Source organism: Drosophila willistoni (genome assembly GCF_018902025.1).
Source record: "Drosophila willistoni isolate 14030-0811.24 chromosome 2R unlocalized genomic scaffold, UCI_dwil_1.1 Seg167, whole genome shotgun sequence".
NCBI lineage: Eukaryota > Metazoa > Arthropoda > Insecta > Diptera > Drosophilidae > Drosophila > Drosophila willistoni.
In genome coordinates, this window is record NW_025814050.1 from 16,883,788 (window position 1) to 16,906,076 (window position 22,289).

Here is a 22,289-nt window from a genome sequence, read left to right on the forward strand (position 1 = left end):
TGAGAGAAACCTGAACTGGTTACTGATTATCATTTAAAGCCATCAACATTTAAATTGCCATGTTGCGACTGCCTTTTATTTTAATTCATTCCTTTTTGCCTTTTTGCTAAAACTTAAACTAAGACTTTTGCTTTTGTTTATTATAAGGTATCTAAAAGAAGTTACTACGAATGGAATGGTTAAAAGAAAACCACTCTATAAAAATTAATAGAGGTGTGTCTCCAAATGAATAGTTTGGTCTATTTTAAGATACTATAATTAGTATTTTAAATGAAATTTGATCTTCCTTATGTTGGCATCGAATCTTAAGTCAGAGCCTATATGTTATCGAAGAAGAGGCAGCTTATCATTCTATCCGTGTGTCGTTGCATTGCCTCTGTTTAGAATTAATCCGATTGATGACTCATTGTAGATCACCTCGATCGTCATCATCGGGTATAAACCGCATGGTGCATATTGCTTTCGATGCGGTCTGTAAGGCCGTTCTTTTCGCTTTTCGCTTTTCGCTTTTTCTCTTTCAGTTTCTGCTTCTGTGGTAATAATAATGACTTTGACTTTGAACTTGTTCTTGCCTCTTGTTGATCAACTTTGGCATCCTGCTGTGGACTTTTATTTTTTTTTTTGTGCCTGAAGTAACCAGTTTCCTGGGGAATTTTCCTTTCAAAGAAGCATTGACTGCTTCAGCTGCATTCTTATTTGCTCTTTGTTTGTTACTTTTAACTGCTTTCTATATATAGAGTTTACGATCTATGATTGCACATCGGTTTTTGTCTAGAATTTGATTTTGGTTTCTGTTTTCAATCTGCTTACATATCACTTGACGACGATTTTGCAATTGCTGAAAATGCCGCAGCTTCTCCAGGGAGAAGCGACGCTGAGAATAGAGTGCACCTAGAAAGTCCTTCAACGATTGACGACGCAAACGACGACGCACCACGGTCATTATGAATACAATATGTTTGGCGATGGGCAAAGTAAAACGATCACTAATTATTATATAGAATTGGATATATATGATTTGAGTTGTCACTATTAGCTGATCTATTAGATGTTGTCGCCACAAAGTCAAAGTCAAACTGAAAAGTTGAGGTCTAGCCAAAGGCCCAATATACCCTCGTATCTACTTTCATTTCAAGCACAACGAGCTTTAATACTCTTTCATTTTATTGTTATGGGTATGTAGGCTATAATGCTAAAGAAAATTACATAATAGCTTAATATTGGTGACTCCGACGTTGAATTTTGGCAAAAATAGTAATTTCTTATTAAAATTCTACAAAAACTTTATGTTTCAATTAGTCTAAACATTTTAATATCTTGTTATTCTTATTAACCATATTATTGTGTGTAAGAGTATTTAATTTGTTGTTAAAATTTTCAATTCGATTTTGCCTTTGCCATCAATATTTTGCATTCTATAATTAATCACTTTGTATGCGTTACAAACAATTTTGGCGTATTTCTGTGGCTAGGTGCAAAACGTCAAAATTTTTTTTGATGAACAAAGAATCCGGGCTATATTTAAATTATACATATTGTATATAAATAAATTGTTTGTACACCGCAATTGAAAGTCGCAAAATGCAAAAAAAAAATCCAAATTATGCTATGTTGATTTCTGATGTTGTTGTTATTGTTGTTGCTTCTTCTTCTTTTGTTAGTGTTTAATTGCTTTGTTTGTTTTGCCAAAACAAATATATATAGAGAAATATTTTTTGACAAAAGTTCTAATTGGAGTCTCAAGGCACGTTTCCCTTTGAATGCCACCCACAGAGTTTTCTTTTTCATTTCTGCTGAAGTTAAGCTCGTGGGAATGCTCAACTTTATTTGCAATCAACGCACGCCAAGCACGCGAACAGCAAAAAAAAAAACAACAAAAAAAAGCAGTGCGGAGTAGCGGAGAAAAAAAAAACTAGGTGTTTACCTGTGTCAAGTTTGTGCCTTAAGTCTTTTGTTTGGACAGTTGTAAACAAAATAAAATTTATGTAGAAAACAAAAAAAAAACGAGCTATGCCTTTTAAAGGGCGGGTCGCTGGCTTTGTTTGGCCCTCAAACTGTTGTCGTCATCGTTCATTGATTCATTGATCAATTTGACTACTGTTCAACCGTTTGCCGATTTCCGACCGGCGATTGAATATCGTTTTGATTTTTAATTAAGATTACATCAAACAGCAAAATGTTAAGCTATACATTGTGCTTTGTTTGGTTTTATCAAAGATTTTCCTAAACATTTCAAATGATTTATAGCCAAATCTATTTGTTTAGAAAAAAACTAAAGAATAACCGGCTGACTAAATCGCAATTTGATTTCCCTTGGCGCCATGACGTCAGTTGTTGTTCAAAGTTCGACAGGTCAGTGGCCGTCGATTGAGTCATTTTATAATAAAAAATTAAATAAATAACTAAAAAACGAAGGTTAAAAGAAAGTTGCAAGACACGTGACTTTCTTTAAATGAGAGGCTCGTGGCTCTACCTCTTGGTAGAGGCAAACGTCGGGGTCACCTATATATTAAAATCGTTTCATTTATAAAGTTTAAGAGTTTAGAGCTTAAAAATTACTATCAATCATTTATAAATGTCCTTTCTAATATTCACACTTGAAGTTAAATCTGTCATCCCAAATCTCTCAGTCACTTGCTTCAGCTTAACCTATTTATTTTAATGCAATAAAAAACAACATTTCTCACACAGCTGTTTAGACTTTTCAATCCCCAGATACACCTGTATCTTCTTGTGTGTGTGTTTGTGTGTGTACTTAAGCCATGAATCACTTTCCATACCATACCAAAGATATCATGATGATCCAGCATCATCGTCAAGCTTCAAGCATTTTTATTTGCTTTAGCATGATTTGGCAATATTTACTACAGGGAATTACCCCGGGGCTAAGCCATATACATATACGTAGAAGTGTCTGAGGTCTTTGGAACCCTTGCGGCATGGTTATTTGGTGTTGGTGTTGCTATTGCCGGTAAACAAAGCTGACGTAAATTGATTACGTCGAAGACAGCTGAGCAATTAGGCAGCGCCAATCTTACTTCTGCTTGCAAAGGCATCGATTGCAACATGCTGCTGCAACATGTTGCCAACAACTTTGGTAATAAGCAAAACTGCAAGTAAACATTTTTTTAATGGTTTTTATTTGTTTTTTTTTTTTGGTGTTGCTGTTGCTTTATGCTTTCGAAAGAGAAAATTGTCAGTCTCAACGCCCCTTTTTTGCAGATGCCTGGCATGTGGCAATATCCAGCCAATAGCCAGATTCAGTTTCGTTTTAAGGTTTTATCTTGTTTTTTTTCTTTTTTTGGGTTTTTTTTGCTACGTTTTTGCGCTTTTTCTTTTCAATTTTTTATTCGCAAAATTGCGAACTAGAATTCCTACAAGCCAAATAAAAAATGATGTGTTAAACTTGTTTTGGCACTTAAAGCCACCGATCAGCATATATCAATACGCGTTTACAATAAAGCTTTGCTATCCCAAAACCACCAACTCACCCCCCGCTAAGGCCGCCCAATCATCTGTGTCTACTCATAAATTGATGCGTCTCAATCAATATGTACGAGGGTGGGCAACAAAGTATTGGAAAGTGATTAGAACTGCTGACCAGAAGTGAAATAGTGTAAATATTTCTTTCTTGCTTAGGATATAACACAAATTTATCAATGCTCTTATGTGTGTCCTTTCGATTTTTAGCTGCAAAACTATGTTGAATTCGTAGGAATCAATTCTAACTTTAAAAAATCTTTGAAACCATCGAAATTCCTTTAAATTCTTGCTCAAATTAGACACTAGATTATGGCCATAGAGTAAACAGTAAGAGAATAAAAATTATGCTGGGCTTATAACTTTTCTGGCTAACCTCGTGTATAGAATGTCTCAAGCATCTATTTTTGAGACTCAACTTTTTGTTTAGATTTTGGTTTTTTTTTTAATTTTTGTGAGTGTGCGTATTATCTATGGTCTGCTTTTTTGCATAAATAATTCAAATTTTTTTTCGCAAATCGTATATAACACAAGCCAATCTGTCGCTCAATCCTGTTTGACCATGAACAGGCACTTTTTATTGTAATTATTTATCTCAAAGCAAAATGTTTTTTCTTTTTTTTTTTTTTTTTGATAACCTCAGGCCACTTTTTGAAGTCAGAGGCAATTTATGCGAGCAGCAATGCTCAAACTTGTTCAGTTTTTCAATATTTGAATCGAATTTGCCATTGCCTTTGTTTTTTTTTTGGATACCGCCCCAAAATGAATAACTGTGAACGATTTTGAGATTTGATTCTTTTGCTTTAAATAAATGTGTTGCCACTTTGTGAGCAAGTTTTTTTTTTGTTGGGTCTTTTGTGTTTTTTGTTTGAGCGACTTATTAATGATAAAGAGAACTTTAAGCCAAGACATTGCACTTGAATATAATTTGTGGCAATTAATTGGCTGTCTGGTTAAAACAAATATGTATATAGTTTCCTATTGTACAGACACGAGCGGATCAGAGCCTTTTGAATTGAATTTGATATTGTGATTCATGAAATACCTTTTGTCAAAATCAGATTAACCCGTTTAAGTTATGTTAATGGAGTAACATCATAAAATAAAAAAGTTAGATCTCAAGTTGTTTTAAATTTCATGCTTTTTCCAAAGTTATTCATTTAGTCTTACTCAATAGGAAAAGACAATAACAAATTTGTAAGAAATGTAAACTATAATTTTATTCACTGAAATTGAACTTTCACCGTTGAAAACATGTAGCCAGCTATTAAAACTGTTTGATTTCTAAACACCTTTGTCAGGTGCTCAGTCGATTACTACTATATGGTGTAGGTACTTAATTAGAGCCCTTGACTAGAATAAACAATTTAAAATGGAATTTCTGACTAATCGATAAAGATACGATTGACGTTTCTATGGCAAAAAGTACAGTTCTAGATGGTATAAATTATTATTGTTTGTTGCACTTGTTTATAATTATATATGTATGTATGTTGTACCCAAGCATTAAATATTATGAAATAAGAAGAACAAAAAAGGCCGGACTATCATACTTTTGAACTTTTAAATGCCGGTCAAATGGTTTTATTTTTCTTATTAATTAACAAATCTTTTAAAATGTCGATGAACTCATCAGTAAATAAAAGTAAAATGCAAAAGTTCTCATCAAATAACTTTAAGAACAATTTCACGGGGTATCACAAAAATGTATATTTTTGACTTGGGGCCTATAACTTATCAGTCTGCCCTCTTTAAATATATTAAATTTACCTATATTTATGCCTTGACTATTTTTAGAATATCAAAATTGAATTTGCGTTTTCTCTCATTTCATAATTATCCATGCAAATGATTATTAACTATTTATATGTATTTATTGTCTTTAGTTTTTGCATATTTTGTTTGTTTTTTATTTATTTTTGTTGTTGTTTTTTGTGTTTTCTATAAGGAAGTACTCGAGGCATTTGTTGAGCTAATTGCTTTCGGCAAATGTTTGACGACTCTCGCATAATATCAATTCAATAAAAAATTTTCTATGAATTCACTAGACTTTTTCATCTTTTATTTTGTTTTTTGAGATTTATTCTTTGTTGATTTTTTTCGTTGTCCGGGTCTCTCTCTCTTTCTCTTTCGCATTCTACAACGAATTGTTGTTGAATTTCGTGCAAAATTCGTAATGTTCTTGACTTCTTTTTCGCCAGTAGAAGTCGTTGCGTGCCTTTTTTGTATAAGAGCATATGGCCAGATACATGATAAATATCTCGAGGTGTTAATGAAAGTAAATGAAAACAACATTAACTAAAGGTCAGCCCCCGAAAGTTATTTTCCGTTTTTTGTTGTTGTTGTCGCTTTAGTTTTAGTTTCAATGCAGTTTCGAAAGCGGGTAGGAGGGGGAAACTTGTTAAGACCAGAAATGGAAATGTGGAAATGCATGTAAAAAAAATGGTCAAGTTCAGGGTTAGTCTCTATGGCTATTAAAACAATTTTACACTAGTTCAAAATGGTATTGAATAATACAGTACGGTATTATTATTTTTGTTATTGTATTGGCATCTTTAGATGGTTCGAGAAGACTTTTAGTTAAACTGTGTCAGTGTCAAGTTGATGGTTTTTTGGTTTTTGTCATTTATTTTTTTGGTTTTGCGGCTAATCAAATCACCAACAACAAACATAAAGTGCTATGCTAAACAGCCCGTCTATTGGTTTTTTCTTCTCCTTTTTGAATTTTTTGTGTGTATGTTTGTTCCGTGAATGCGCGGCAAAAAAAAAAGCTTAATTTTCATAATTAATGCAGTAGTTTGAAATTCAATTTGAAATTCATGAACGGCCAAAAATTAACAAACAAAAAAAAGGCAACTGAGATAAAATTCATCTGGTTTTTAAATTCATTTGGCAAAGATGATTGATTTTGGTTTTGGTTTTTGATTTGGAAATCTCTAGAATATCTCACTGAATGCACACAAAACACACACTTGAAAATTAAAGGATCTTTTTTGGGAAAGACTTACGTGTTGGCACGCGATTATGTTTGCCATGATCGGGCTCATTGAAGAAGCTGCCCAATATGTTCATCGGTTTCATTGTTCTATTGGCCTTGAGACTTTTCCGCCTTTGGGCACGCTGCAAGGCTGCCAATGCAGCGGAGGCCGCCAAAGGATCAGCATCTGGCATGGGCAAGGATTCGGTCTTCTGCTGATTTTGGCCTGCCTCCTCATCGCTAATACAAACTGCACTATAACGTCGAGCAAACATTTTGCCAAAGTCCTTCATAATTGCAGTTTAATACATCCACATAAAAAATAATGTATAGAGTTCTATATATTTACTTGGTTCATTCACTTTTGCACTTGAATTTGCTTTTCTTTTATCTTTTATCTTATTGTTTTTGCTCTAGTTTATTGATTCTTCTTCTTCTGTTTTTGGCTGCTTTTGCACTTAAAAACTTTTTCTATTTGGTTTCAATCTTGTGTTTTTGCTGCTGCAGCGCGTCCTTTTTAAATTACATTGGGTAAATATGATCACTGGATGTATTTGTATCTTAAAGATAGTTAATCTAAATATATATAAGTATTTTTCTCTTAGCGCGTTTGCGTCCGATCGCCAGCTTAGCTCGCTTATGAATGAAAACACGGACGTGAAATGATCGAACAGGTAAACTTACGGGTTTTAAGTTTTCGTTTCTTTCTTCTTTTTTTTTTTTAGTCAGATCATTTAGAGAGCGAGCGAGCATGTGTCTTTGTGTGTGTGTGTGGGGGAGAGCAACAGCAAGCAGCAGAAAACTTGTCACTTCTCTTTTCTTACGTTATTTAGACGTTGATCTTTACGTAGTTGTCGCTGCTGTTGTCGACGTTGACGCTGACGTCGCTGTTGACGTTTTCTTCGCTCGCTCAGCTGTTTTGCTTTGTTTTGAGCCGGTCTTCTGATCTAAGCCCCAAAAAAAAAACAATAACAACAACGACAACAATAACAAAACGAACAAATTAAAAAAACGTTTCAACCAGTTTCATTTGCACCGTTTGGTTGGATTTTGGTCTTTTTGGTTTGGGGAAATACCATGTGCTCGACGAATGATGCCACATTACTCATACGACGCGTGGTTGGTATGGAAAACTACTTTTCGGCATTTACATACAATTTAACAAGATTTTTAACGATCGTCGCGTCGCAATACCGAAATCAAGTTTTTATGTCTTCGTCTGTACATGAACGGTTTTTATAAAAAATAAAAAAACAATTCACTTTTTTTTCCATAATATTTGTGTGTGTGTGTTGTGTTTTTGTCTCATACAATAGAAACCCAATCACCTTCAATTTTTGCATCTTGTTGGGTACAATTCTCTTTTTTTTTTTTGGCTTCCGTTTTTGTTTTGATTAAAAAGATTTTTAGAAATTTCGCGAACCTATCAATTGCTTTGTTGTTGTTGTTGTTGTTGCTGATGTTGTCGATTTTGTAATCAACTTTTTGAATATTATCGAATTAGACTCAAACACGCCCATCTTAATAACGAAGCGCTGTGGTAATAGTTAAGTGGCTAGATTTGATTATGGGTTGGGGGAATAATATTGGTTATTTTTGTGTGTAGTATTTGAATTTGATTGCCTTATGACGACAGTCAAATGTTTCGGGATAGAAGTTGTGGAAAATTGTGAGGAAAATTGTTTAAGCATTTCGAAAGCAATCATTTCGATAGTTTTTATATGGCTCAAAGAAACTTGTATTAACAATTTATGATACATATTAACATAAAAATGTTGATAATTGATTTTCTATATACACAATTGCTTGATTAATGAATTGGATCATATGCACAATTCACTTGAAATCAGTAAAGTTCCATTATGCGATCAATATACTACTTCGTATATTGATCTAGAATACTTTATACGTCACAATTATTGTTTAATAATAAAGATTAATATAATTTTAATGAACTCAATGAGTGTAAATGCACTTTGTTTCTATGAGGAAAACTTGTGAATCCCAAAATAAGTAGAAAGTATTAACAATTACATATGTATCTCTTGTGAATCATTAAACTAGCTTCATCTATATAGAAATGTATATGCAGTCAATTTATCCTTAAAACAAAATACTCTTGTTTTCATTTCTTTTAGAAGTTTGGTAATATGATCAACTAGGAATAACATTTTAGATCATCGACTTCATTATAATCAGTATTCTTATATTTCAAAAATATTTTACGATGTCAAAAAACACCTATGATTATTTCAAAAAACAAACAAACCATCAGTTTTTGTTTTTTTTTAACTATAAAGAAACTGGCAAAAAGTATGTCGATTAATTCTTTCCTCACATTTTTCACAAAACTTAAGATGACTTTTAAAATATATTCTTGGATAAAATTGGAGTGGAAAAGTCTAATAAATTCAACAATTGGTAACAACATTTAAAATTTCGAATAGCTTTTAAATATAATTTGGCCAATGACCCAAATTTTTTTAGCAAGTCTATGCAAATTAAATGATTTTAATCCTATAAATTGTAGAAAATTGTTTAAAAACTCGATTAAAACTCTTTGAAACCAACTCCCAGTATTGACTTTTTGAATGATTTGAATTATTTGCAGAGATAAATATCTTAATGACTTCATTCATCATCTATCTTAAAAGTCATTGAGTTACTTTCTCTATTGACTGGACGGTACTTCCCAGGTCTCGCGAGGTGTTGACACTTGAAATTCTTTCACTTTATGTCAATTTCCATAGCAGGTCTTCTCTTTTGCTTCATTTGTTTATTGATTTGTATTTGTTTTTTCGTTTTTTTCGGCAATTCTATGCCCCAATTTACATTGCACTTGGCTGCTTAACATTCCCAATTGAACTTTTGTCCATTTTGTGCCCAAATCTAATGTTAATTTTCATTTAGGTGACATTTGTTTAGGTTTTTTTTATTGTTGTTGTTCCTGGTTGACTGCAATAACTATTCCATTTGATGACAAAGTCTTTATTTTTTAGTCCGCACAGAATGGGCAATTAATTAAACATGAGACAAGAATTGCGAACGTGATCAGCCATTTTTGGACGTCAGCACATAAGTATATATAGAGACAATATCTTTGCTCTTAAAACACAAAAAATTATAGAGCAATTCAATGACGTCAGTACTAATGATAATCTACCAAGAATAATAACTACTGACCCCAATGAACCCTTTATTTCTACTATCTAACGACAGCGCATTGCGCATTGGCAAATTGTAATTTGAAATTAATTAATTTGAAACACAGAATACTAACTCGGATACGTATTCGGATTTTGATTGCCACCCTATGATTAGCAAGTGCGAACTAGCCAAGTAAAGTGGTCTAATTAGAGAACGATCTGGCAATATAATATGACATATGGCTGATACTGTACCGATTCTAAGCCGGAATCAATGATGAAATAATTCCCCGCAATGCAATCAAAATGGACAAACTAACTGCAAAAAGGCAATTAACGCCAACTCAATATCAATAAAACATTTCATTTTTCAAATACCTCGTATCACAAACCTGGGTATACACATTACGAATTCTCAATGTTTGTTAAGGCTTCTTGAAAAATGTTCTCGAAAATAAACGCCCATTGAAAATCATTGGCATTTAGAAGAAAAAAATAGTCAATATGTTTTGGTAAATTTGAAAAACGTAATATTGACTTGAGATAGGTCGATTCAATCTTAATAAGCTAGCCACTTGTCATTTTTACTTTTACAATATTGTTTTAATGACTACGCCCATCTAAAAGAGAGGAGGTTAATTGAGAAGTAAGTCAAGACAAAATCAATCAATTCTTAACAGAGTAATTAATTAATTGAAGTGGACAGTTTTCTAAATTTGATTAAATTTTATCCGAAAATTATATTTTAAGATATTATGTTTGTCTGAGATTTGTGATATGTTTTTGATTTTAATGTTAAGTTCACTGAGTTTTGCAATCTTCTCTTAATTCATATTCATTTGTAATTCCTAAGTAGTTATAGCCATGTAGCAGCGGATTTGAAACAGCTATAAAATATTATCAAGCAAATGATTTTATTTCTGTATTTATTTGTTGTTTGTTTTAAAACTCTACCGAAACTTTTAAAAGTATTCAAAAAATAATAACTAACAAAATAAAATTTTGAATTTATTTATAATAATTTATCTGACAAAATATATTTATATCTTATTTAAGAGACTTTAGTTCCTCAACTTTAAAAGTAGCTACAACACTCGGTATTTTTTTTAAGTCTACTAAAACATTATAAAAAAAAACAAAGTTTTGAAACAAATAACTAAGAAAAACATTTTCTTTTCGCAGCACTTTTTTTAAGTTTACTAAAAGCTCATCCAAAAAATTAAAATTTAAAAGAAACTGAATTCGAGAAATACATACCTACATTTATTTGTATAATGTTTTTCAAAAGTAACATGAATGTACTTATATTTGCAAGATCTTTTTGATATATTTTCAACAGGTTTTAACAAGCAAAATTCTTTTCAAAATTAAATCTCAGTTGGATTCAATAATGAATGTCTCTAAACTAGCTATTATAAAGCGATTGATCTTTATTTTCTCTACATTTTTCGATCTTTTGCAACTTAAAAAGTAATTCCAGATATGGACGAAAAAATTATGCAATAAAAAAAGGTTTGTTTTCGAATTTAATATTATTCGATTGATTTAATTATAAAGAAATTAAAGTTTTTGTGAAGAGAAACAGTTGAAAATATGCAAAAAATTTTTAATGGGCCTACATAGTAGCTAATCTATTTACCTTAGGCTAAATAAATATATTCCAAAGTCGAGCACATTTTGCATAATTTGTCTACGACATTTTTGTGGTTTGATTCATTAAATACGCCTACTTCTCCGGCCTCCCTCGTTTTAATATGCATACATACAAACTTGTAGGCATTCAGATATCACTCTTAACTTGGCAAATTGTTATGCCAATTTATTAAACAATTCTCGGTATAATCTAATAAAAAACAAACAATTATTATAATTAAAACATCACGTTTACCGATCAGATCACTATATCTATGTATATCCAACACTATCGATGGGGGAACTCGCCTACCAAATGATACATGCTCTCCGGAAAGAAAAATGCAAAAGAAAAAGAGCAAATCTTGTGTCAAAAAATTTAAATATCTACCTTTTTTTGTGGCGGTTGTTGTTGTTGTTGCTGTCTCGTGTATTGTGATGTCAAAGTCTTTAAGTTCAATGGTCTTAGGGAAGGTCAAATGGTCTCATTTGGGAGCGCACGGGCAATAAAATAGATTGATACCTCTTTGGGTCTACTATGGTGACTGTTGCTGCGGGGATCGATCTGTGTATGACTCAAAAAAAGAGATACACGCCAAACGAAATGTCAAATGCGGAAACTAATCGCATAAGAAATACATATTTATTAACATTTTTATTTAAAACATATATAAAAATATCTATCGCACTTAAAATTTTATATTAATACTTGCAAATTGCAACGTCAAGTTCAATGACATAAAATGCATGAAAGATTTAAACAATTTCTTTTATTATTTTAATGACAATTGGTAACTCGGGGAATTTTAGAGTGGATAATCAAAACTGGATATTTATTTATAGATGAAATCATCGATATTTTCTTAGGTGTGATTTTCTATCTTAAATGAGCTTAAAGTGAGATTTAGCTTTTACATTTTTTGCTTGTTTTTCTATTTATTTTTTTATTCAAGAACTATGAGGACTTTCCTTATAGAAGAAGCCATTGAAGGGACACAGTTGCTTAGTAGTAGGTTTGACTTCTATCGTCCCAACAGAATATCATAAATCCAAGGAATAAGAATAAATCCAGAAATACCTTAGTTTTCTTGAAATTAGAAATAATGAGTCGTCTTCTGAATAAGATATACTGACTGTTAAACGCATAATACAAATGCCTTTACCAAATTATTCATCCACAAAATTATTCCAAATCTTTTCTAAAAGAATGTGACAAAACGCGAAGTCAATGCAATCAAGGATCGTCTAGGGGAGAAATTAAGGACTTTTTCTCAACCCAAAACCAAGATTTTACCTATAAAGCAGGTCAAATTTTAATATCCAAGAACGATTATCCTGTAACGATTATCCTTAGAATATTTGAAATAAGCCCGCTCGTCTCCTCAGTGAATTATTCCATCGATAACCGAATTTGGCCACACTAAAGGGGGTATAATCTACACTCTCTCGAAAAATAGGCAATAAGACACGTGCAATTTAGAAATAAAATAATGAAATCCGAAAATATAAAGACAATATCGAGAGATTAATGATTGAAAATAAAAGAGAGTTTACAATCACTTCATAATGCCCAATTTCTTCTCCCAATGGCAATAACGCATTGTTAAAGTTTCTTATTATAATTTGGTATGATTGACACCCCTAAAGTGATAAGGTCTGTCACAAATTGATTTCGCCTCGTTTTCACCAAAAATTAATTAAAAAAACCTATTTTTCCCTAAGCTACTCATACTACATCCTTTTCACATCCTTTAAATACATTTTGCTAATCCTACATAACAAGATTTTTATAAGGTAACATAAAATGTTATCAAACAAATAAATACTTAGAAACTCCTACTACAACTGTACTTTGGTTTGTATAAAAATAAATGGAAAGTCATCAATTAGTTAATATCTAACTAGATATCAACCATATAACTACATCGTTCTACCACTCCCCCTCAGATTTTGTTGACAAGCAATTTGTTCGTTTCCCTTTTACAAAGCATTTGTCGATCATTAGCTCTCACTGTCCATATCCATTTATCTCTCGATAGCTGTCTCAGTGGACGCTATTTCTAAATCTGACTAAGCGATCAGTCAAAAAGGAACTTGTTTCTATGCGTTTCGAGTTTGCATGCATGATTGATGACCTAGCCGCCCCCCCACCATCACCACACTCCCCCCTTTCACCATCTGAATTGATAATGACAATGATAATCAAGTTGATGATGATGCTACCGGCTCGTCTATCTATCTGAGGAAACAAAGTGCAAGTGCAGTAAACTTGAAACTTTGCATTCGAAAGTAGTGGATATAAATAAAAAGGTAGTGTATAGGGGCCAATAAAATGTAAATAACCAAATTTGTGGTTAACTCTGTGGCATTTGATCTGGATATGAACTTTGAACCCAAAAGCAGCAGCATGTGCTGCTAATGTGACTGCAATTACAAAGAAGCAATTATCAATTAACATTGTTTCTGGATCGATTCTTGATTTCTTCAAGTGCAAACTGCTGAAGGGGCGGAGGGTAATTAAAAAAATATAAAAACACAAACGATCGAAGTGACGTACGATCGTTACGTTAGTTTTCAAGTTTACTAATAATATGTACTTGGTAATAATTCCTTTGACTTGTTCCGGTTACTCTCGGTTTACAACTTAGACAACGTGATCTTTACACTTAAACGCGTGGTAAGGGTATTCCCCCCTTCTCTTGACACTGTCAACAGATTCTCGAGCAATTAGTCAGCCTCGTTATGTAGTGGAAACCTTCAAAGATGTCCATGATGTCCTCTCCAATGATTTAATTACCTCGCATGCCCAAAATCAAAGTCATCTACCAACAAAATTTTGTTAACTTTTTCGTCTTTTGGTTTTTTGCCCAGTCATGCTAACGAAGAACCCGATTCTCGTATTCCCAGACAAGAGTGATTAAAAAGTTAACTTTATGAATATTTAACAAAATACTTAATTATTGTCTTATTGCCAAAACAACAACAAATAAAATTGGGAATTGCAAAGGAATTTCACAATTTAAACAAATTTCGCGAATCAAAACGTGTTTTTGTATGTGATTCTGGATGAGGTTGATCATTATCGGGTCGGGCCTCTATCTCATCTCACTCATTCGAATGTTTTTTTTTCGGAGTTTCGTCACAGCATTTTGTGTTTACCTTGAGTCAGCAAATTTTCGTCTTCTACTCCATAACTCGTGTTTGGAGTCCAATATAGAATAGACACGATGATCTTTTTACAATTTCTGACATAAGTAGCTTGCTTGTGTACAAAGAACTTTGACTTATTGCCATACAAAATTATTAAACAACCGCGAAATATGACGATTTCAAACAAATTTCAAAAGGTTAAGCAAAAAGATGATGAAATTTGTATGCTCTTTCGAACTATTTTTAAGACTTATATAGAATACTCAATTTAAAACCAAAACTTTTGACTTTGCTGTAAAGTATTGGGTATTCTTAGTTTGGATTGTGAAATAGCCATACGAGACACTTTAGATAAGGTAATTTAACGATCTAATAAATTTTGTCCTCAATTTCATTACTCTCGGGGAATGTGAATCATGGAAACATTTAATGCTCTTCTCACCATGTCCAAGAGCTTGAGGAAAATACCTTAAGAAGCATGTTGAATACTAATACATAAAAGTGAAATGAATACAAAACGAATTGAACTTAAGTGAACGACTGAGAATGAGTATCATGTTCGTTAAAATACAATCAAAACAAATTACGTATTTCTCATAAAGAAAAAACGAAAGCCGCTTTGTGTTCAACTTCATTTCAGTTGGCTAATCATGAATTTGCAAAAAAAAAATAAAATATACAAATACAAATTATCGGCGAATCTTACATTTTTCCCACAAAAATCTGTATTTTTTCGGGTCAGCTTCAGCTACTGGTTTTATTTCTTGTTATTAAAAAAAAAGCACACACACACACATATGTATGAGTATAAAATTATGAATTAATTAAAATTGCGACGCAAATTTTTGAAGTAATCAGGCCTCATTCTCTTGTTTTTTCGACAATATATGTAACTATAAATAATTGTGGAATATTTTAATGGGCCTATAAAGATATATAGCATATATTTATATATGTATATGTACAACAAAATGTACATACATACATACATTTGTCATCAAAGTGTTTGCCCTTGTAACACATTTGCCCAGTTGAAGGCATTCCAAAAAAACTAACTAACTATATTACTTACATATGTGATTGAAGGGGTATTATCAGTGCTTATATGTGTCCGTCCAGCCTCTATTTCCCTCAAGTTCAAGTTCAAAATTCTCAAGTACAGGCAATCGAGCTAACATATTTAATCAATTATGGCGACTATCAAAATTACAAGCATTTAAAAGTCCATTAAAACGCCTTTAACCATGTATTAAAATACAACAAAATATGGGCAAAAAAACAAAACAAAAAGCTGTACATAATGAAGACATTTAACTTGTTGTAGACGCTCATAAAAAAATAATCATAAAATTCAGTTTTACATATTATATACATACATTTTTTATTTATATGTACAACTTGCTCTAATTATATATATTTTAGCTGCTGGGCGCGTCTAAAGCCTTAAATCTTAAGTATCAGTTTAACAAATTGAGATGGAAATTTAATTAACACTTTATAGAGTGGCGGCAGGGCAGGGCCGGGACAGGGTCTCTCCAATGTGTGACGAATGGGATGTGTGATATATGTTTTAATAGATGATATAAACTATATGCTTATTAATTTTAATCACCATTCTGGTTTATTAGCTTATAAAATTAGCCATAACGAATTTGTAAATTCCTGAAATAGAAGATGCTATGGAAGATTTTCAATGTAAGCAACAAATTTTCGAATATAAAATAACTTTAGAGATCTATTATATTTGATCTGTTCTTTGTTTTTATCTAACATAAGTGGAAAAGAAATAAATTTTAATAAGTTTATATTGGTAAATAGTAATAAGAACTAACTACGAAAATATTAATAAAATTTGTTTCAAAAATAAGCGAAACCCCCTCTCTTTGCACTTTTAAGCTATAATATATCCTAAATCAGAGCCTATCTGAAAATGTCAGCAATTTGGTTTCAAATTGAATCTCCCTGGTCTTTGGGTCTGGGATTTATCGTTTTTGTCGGCCTGTATAATCAGCCGCTCAAATAAACGCAAAATATTTAATTGTACTTTAATTTTTAATATGTTTAACTGTTAAGCTTTATTAATTTACTTAACCAAAGACTTCCACTATTTTTATTACTTCTGACTTTGAGCCTATAGCAGGGATTGATTATTCTAAAAGGACCCACTCTTCATAAAATTAGGCATGTCCATGAAGTATTTTATTATCAATATCATAATAAGAATAATAACAAAATCAACTTGGAATACAGCCCTGTTTCTATTAACAAAAAATAGGTCTATAACTATATAAGTTTCGATTCCTATAATCAGAACCAACATATATTACACACCATGTACTTCTATTCGTAGGTCTTTAAAAATGTTGATAATTTGAGAATATTATCGTATCTATTAATTTGTAGTCTGGCCACACTAATTCTCAGTTTCAGTTAGTTCTTCATCTTTCATCGTACCTTTGTTTCACCATATAATAGTCTTAATAAATATATATATACTCTACTGCGAAACTTTGTTCTTGAATTATTGGAGTGGGTCATCTCTCATTTCTTTATAATTCCAATAGAAAACTTTGTGTTTTAAAATATAGTCATTTGATTTGAGTGTTGCAGATATATCAAGATTTATGGAATAAAACGCGGACTTAAAAGATAGATTTGTAAGATCGTTCAACATTTTGAAATGTTTTCCAAAATAGGGCCAAAGTTTCAGGGCTAAGCTCATATCTAAGAACCTTCACTTCTCTAAATGGGCCAAGTTGCATTAGGAAGGATCTAGTAAATAGAATTGAGCAAAATAAATGGTCATATTTTTATTAGTCCATACAAGTTAATATGAATTTTGATTAGAAATGCCAATAAATCCATAAATAAACAGTCTGTTAAATGTGTTATTAATATCAAAAATATATATATGTATGTTTTTAAATATATAACATTTTTAAAACCCAATTAATAAAAAAGATTGACAGCAAACCGATTAAATTGAATCAGTCAGTTGATATATCAAACCCGGAAGAAGCAAAGTCCTCGTACAAATCTCTTCAAAACGCATAATTTGCCTATTAGAATCTTTATTTATAATTAGTAGCCAAAAAGTTGAGAATTCACCAAATTTAATTGAAATCAGATCTTAGAAAAATATATAAAATTGAATTCAAAATGAGATTAGCCTTAGTATAGATAAGCCAGGGCATAGGCTGGCAGACAACGCCAATCTATATTAAATACAATCTATTAATTCAACAAATTCTCGAAACCAAATTACAAATCTAGAACACAATCTACGTAATTTCCGCCCCCGATGCATTTAAAGCTTCTTGTTGTTGTTGTTGTCAGTACGTTGATCTCTGGAATAATCGCAGAATATAATGGCGAAAATAAAATGAAATATCTCGCGCCGGCAGTTGAATAACGGTAATCAATATTAACCCAATTGAACTCTAAAGAATAAAACAATATCAAAATATACTTCATATTGAAGTTCATGATCCCAACTCATAACAATTATAATAAAGCATATTATATATTCCAGACTAATTGATAAATCTTATCAATGCTTTTGCGTCTGCCATAGAAGATAATCATTGTTTTGGGCAACTAACTGATCAAATGACAGAACTGATCTATCGCAAAAATGTTGGTGCTAAGTTTGTTTGTCTAAGTTTTCGTTTAAAAAAATCACCAAGTATGAATTGCCAAAAAAAAATTGAGAATATTTGCATTCTTTATTAGGATGGTGTTAACTAAGGCGGATGCTGGAATAAGAGAGAACAAGCAAGAGAACAAGTGAGAGAGAGAGAGAGAGAGAGAGAGATAAAAAACCCTATATATGGAAAAGTTTTTATACCAGGGTATGCGGAAGTTATCACACGCTTTACACTAGACTACAAAAACGTGTAGGCTTGTATTTACTGCGTGGTTTGAATATTTCCAGACTAATCAACCATTCATATCATAGTTATATTTTTCTCTCAAAACCGATCCTTCAAGTAATGTAATTTCAGATCAATAATTCCATAATTTTCCGACGTGTTATCATAAAACTCAAAGGTATCATAATAAATTGATTTTTAAGTTTGTTGTTCATCCGATTTGTTTTTAAAAGCTTTATTGTTTCTTACAATTATACTACCGAATTTGTTAATTCTCTTGAATTGGGAACCATTCATCAGATTCGTTATATACCCGATTCAATATGATGGAACCATTTCCGAATTTGTTCATTATTTATTTATGAAATATTTATGAAATATTTATGAAATAAAACATTAAGAAAGGAACACTCTCAGTTAATTTTAGGAAAAAGGAGATACAGGGGTATATATAAGTCTGCACGCTACACAATGGACCAAAATTTGAACTACAAAATTGGGTATATTAGATCTACATCTAACACAAATTTCTTTGAAAAAATTTTTTATGATTTTTTTTATTTTTTACAATACATAAATCCAACACTTTGGTACTATTTGATATAAAATTTAATTGATAATTATAAAAACAATATCATTATTATAAATAATAACTTTTCGAATTGAAAATAAACGAATTATAGTTGTAGGTATACATATTTGTGGGTATTTATGAATATACATGCATACATACAGTGGAGAAGAAAAGTTTGGCTAAACATTTTACTAATAATAATATTGATTATTTGAACCAATGAATATGATCAGATAGCAAATAGATAAAGAATTTATTGAAGAATTGAGTGGAAAAAGTTCTCTGTTAATTCTTTCTTCTTTTTTTTTTGCATTTACTCACTTTTGATTTAAAGTTTGCCCACTGTACGTATGTATATATGTACACATATAAATATATCATATATCAAATTGGTATGTATGACTTTTTGTCTGTTGAAGTACTTACGTTTTTGTATTGTAAACATATTGTTAGCACCTTATGCTTTTCGGCCACTTTTGAAACACTTGAATTTGTGAACTAAACTTATTATTTTATCGTCTTTATGTTTTGAATCTATTTTTCGCTATTTATTTCTTCCTCCTTTTATGCACTTCACATACGCACACGAGTTTCAGGTTTTATTTTTGTAAATCCTAAAAAGGCATAGCCAGATCGGAGATCTCTACGAGTATTTACCCCGCAACCATGCCAAATACAAGTCGGCAAGCAAATGAATTCAATTTCCTGAATGATTGATATGTTTTTAATACAATTTTGTTGTTGTTTAATGTCAGACACAGATGAATTATACCTATATATACATATACTATACTCAAAAATAAAATAATAATAAATAAATATATAAAGAGATGCAATCGCAAGCTTTTTTTTAAGCATCGAATGGGAACATCAGCTGAGCTTATCAAGAAGACACCAGAGCCAGAGATTTGGCAAAAAATGGAGAAATCGACTAAAAATTAGACACATTATCTAAATCTCTGGGTTTTAGATAGAACAGCTGTTGGTTATGTGGGTCACTGGGTTTAGTTTCTACCACTCATCTACTTCACATATGAATGTCTATATAAATTATTAATCAGCTTATTGCACTTTTATTTATGTCTGTCATACTCTCAAGTCGTAGGCCCAATTACTTGAAGCCATGAACTCATTATCTTTTTATTGATTTCCCCCCATTAATACACTAGTTTCTTGATTCCTATATGTATGCACATATATACATAATACAATACAATTATTATTATTTTGTTTGATTCGCTTTGGTTTTTATTTATTTCAACGTACACGCAACGCAATCGAACGACCGTCTAACTTGGCGGTGACACAAAAAATATATTCAAAGAATTGTTTAATCAAAATAAAAATAATATAACAAATAAGTAGCAACAAGTTAAAGTCGTTGAACGACGGCGACAACGGCAACGGCGACGACGACGACTGCGACAGCGCGGAAACAAAAGGAAAAGGGCGAATGGGAATAACTAGAGGAAAAGTGATCCAAAAGAGAGGCCATAGCTTGTTCTTGCATGGGCACATCGAAGAACTGTACTTTGGAGAACAAACATTTGGTGTGATAACCACATATACACAGGGTATACCAAGTCAGCTGAATGCTCTATAAAATAAAAAGAAAGACTTTAATATATTAGTAACAATAATAATTTAATTACACTTTTCTTTTACCTACTTGAAAGTTTCTATGTATTTTTTAAAAAATTTAGGCAAATTTAAAGTAGTTTGTGCTTATTTTTAATATTAAAACAAAAGAATAGTTATTTAAGAAGTTATTTATTGTGAAATTTTTGGTCCTTAGATTCTTAAATTTAAATTACACTCATAATAGCAAACTAGAATCTCTTTGCTTTTAAAACATATCTTAAAAAAAATATATTAAAAAATGGAAACTGCAAGATTGGTTTCTAAAAATAATCAAATTTGTATTAAAAGCATTTAATTTAATAAATTATTCATATTTTTTTAAGGAAGTTGCCAAATAAATCGTCAATTTGACCTCTAAGATTTTTTTCTTTTATACCCGAAAGAAATGAGTGATTTCATACAATAAGAAGAGTTTAAAAAATTTTAAGTTTCAAATTGTCCTAGTGAACATGGAAACAAAAAAAACCCTTTTCAAATATTTTTAAAATTCATTTTGTACTATGTACTAAAATCTTTTTCTAAAACTGAAAATTTCTATAATACATATAACTTAAATAAATTTATATACATAAAATTGAATGGACAATTCAAATAAAGTGCCAAAAATACATTTAAAATATAATAAACGATTTAAATATAATATTAAACAAATTAATTTATACATTCGAAAAATCTAATTTGTAATTAATTAATTTTTTTTTTTGTTTCTTATTATTTTATGTATTTTGTTGCCCAAATGTTCAGATTTAATTTGGTTTATCGTAATTTAAAAGTGTAAAAATCATTTTTTTTTTTATATTATTTATTTATGAATGGTGAATATATTTCAGTTACATTGTTCTCGTGGGAAAAGTCAAAAGTTTTCAAAAAAAGGACAACAATGGAGTTCGAAATATATAATGCATTTGAAATAAATAGAAAATAAAAAACTTATTGATTTTTATTAAGGATCACATCATAAACTCAAATTTTCATTTTTTTTTCAGTAAATCACTATTAAAGAAGATTTTACAAACGCCTTCAAACAATGATATAAACCATTGTTATACACTACAAATCTAGAAGAAACTACAAAACTTAGTTCTTCTTACTATGCTTAAAAATTTATCAGTGACAAACGGATGCCAGAGCAACGCACATAACATATCTCCCTATATAACATATCTCTCCATACATATGTATATTACATTGTTTCCAAGCAGAAACATCTGGATGCCAAATGACCGACAAGAGTTTTATCAACTGGAAATTATTTTAGAGACCAAATTACGTTCTATGGTGGAAATTATAATTGCAATCTAATCACCATTCCAGCCACGCCCATTTTGGTTTTTGATTAGATTTAATTACATTTAATTACTAGGTTAGATGTCTCATTAGCACGTATTCAAATTACCTTTAGATGAACTTGTTCTGGTAATCAAAACAATATGACTTTATTATTTTTTAATATTTATACGAAATTCCAACAGCTTCATTCAAATCGCTGTAAACAGTAGTTAAGAAAAAAAAAAAAAGTTCTGTACCCAATAACCCATAATTAAAGCAAATCGAAGTGTTTTGTATGAATATATGCTATAATTAAGAAATGCGAAGATGGAAATGACGCAAATTAAGGCACAAGTGAAGGGACAACAGTTTTTTCATTCACTTGCTGACAGGCAACACTTCCGCACTTCCACGTTGTTGTGGTTATTGTAGGGCTTCAGCCAAGGGGAAAAAGACCAAAAAAGTAAAAGGCACATTTCAACTGATCACATTAATTAAGGGCATTGATCGTGTGACGTGATGATCTGATCACGCGAAGGTCGCAGGTT

General features: G+C 31.2%; 1 protein-coding gene across 2 annotated transcripts in view; it reads right to left on the bottom strand.

The window, feature by feature from the left end:
- LOC6642652 (scavenger receptor class B member 1) overlaps positions 1 to 20,226 on the bottom strand; it is a 29,913-nt gene extending 9,687 nt beyond the window's left edge. The window contains exons 1-2 of one of the 2 annotated variants that reach the window (XM_047010871.1): positions 20,098 to 20,226; positions 19,258 to 19,536 (exon numbers count right to left, since the gene is read on the bottom strand). In XM_047010871.1, coding sequence (XP_046866827.1) covers positions 19,258 to 19,276 — 19 coding nt within the window. In that variant the 5' untranslated portion in view covers positions 19,277 to 19,536; positions 20,098 to 20,226. Of the gene's footprint in view, positions 1 to 6,488; positions 6,767 to 19,257; positions 19,537 to 20,097 lie in introns of those variants that run through there. The other variant, XM_002065189.4, reaches the window with a different exon arrangement.
- Between the last annotated feature and the right edge of the window lie 2,063 nt (positions 20,227 to 22,289).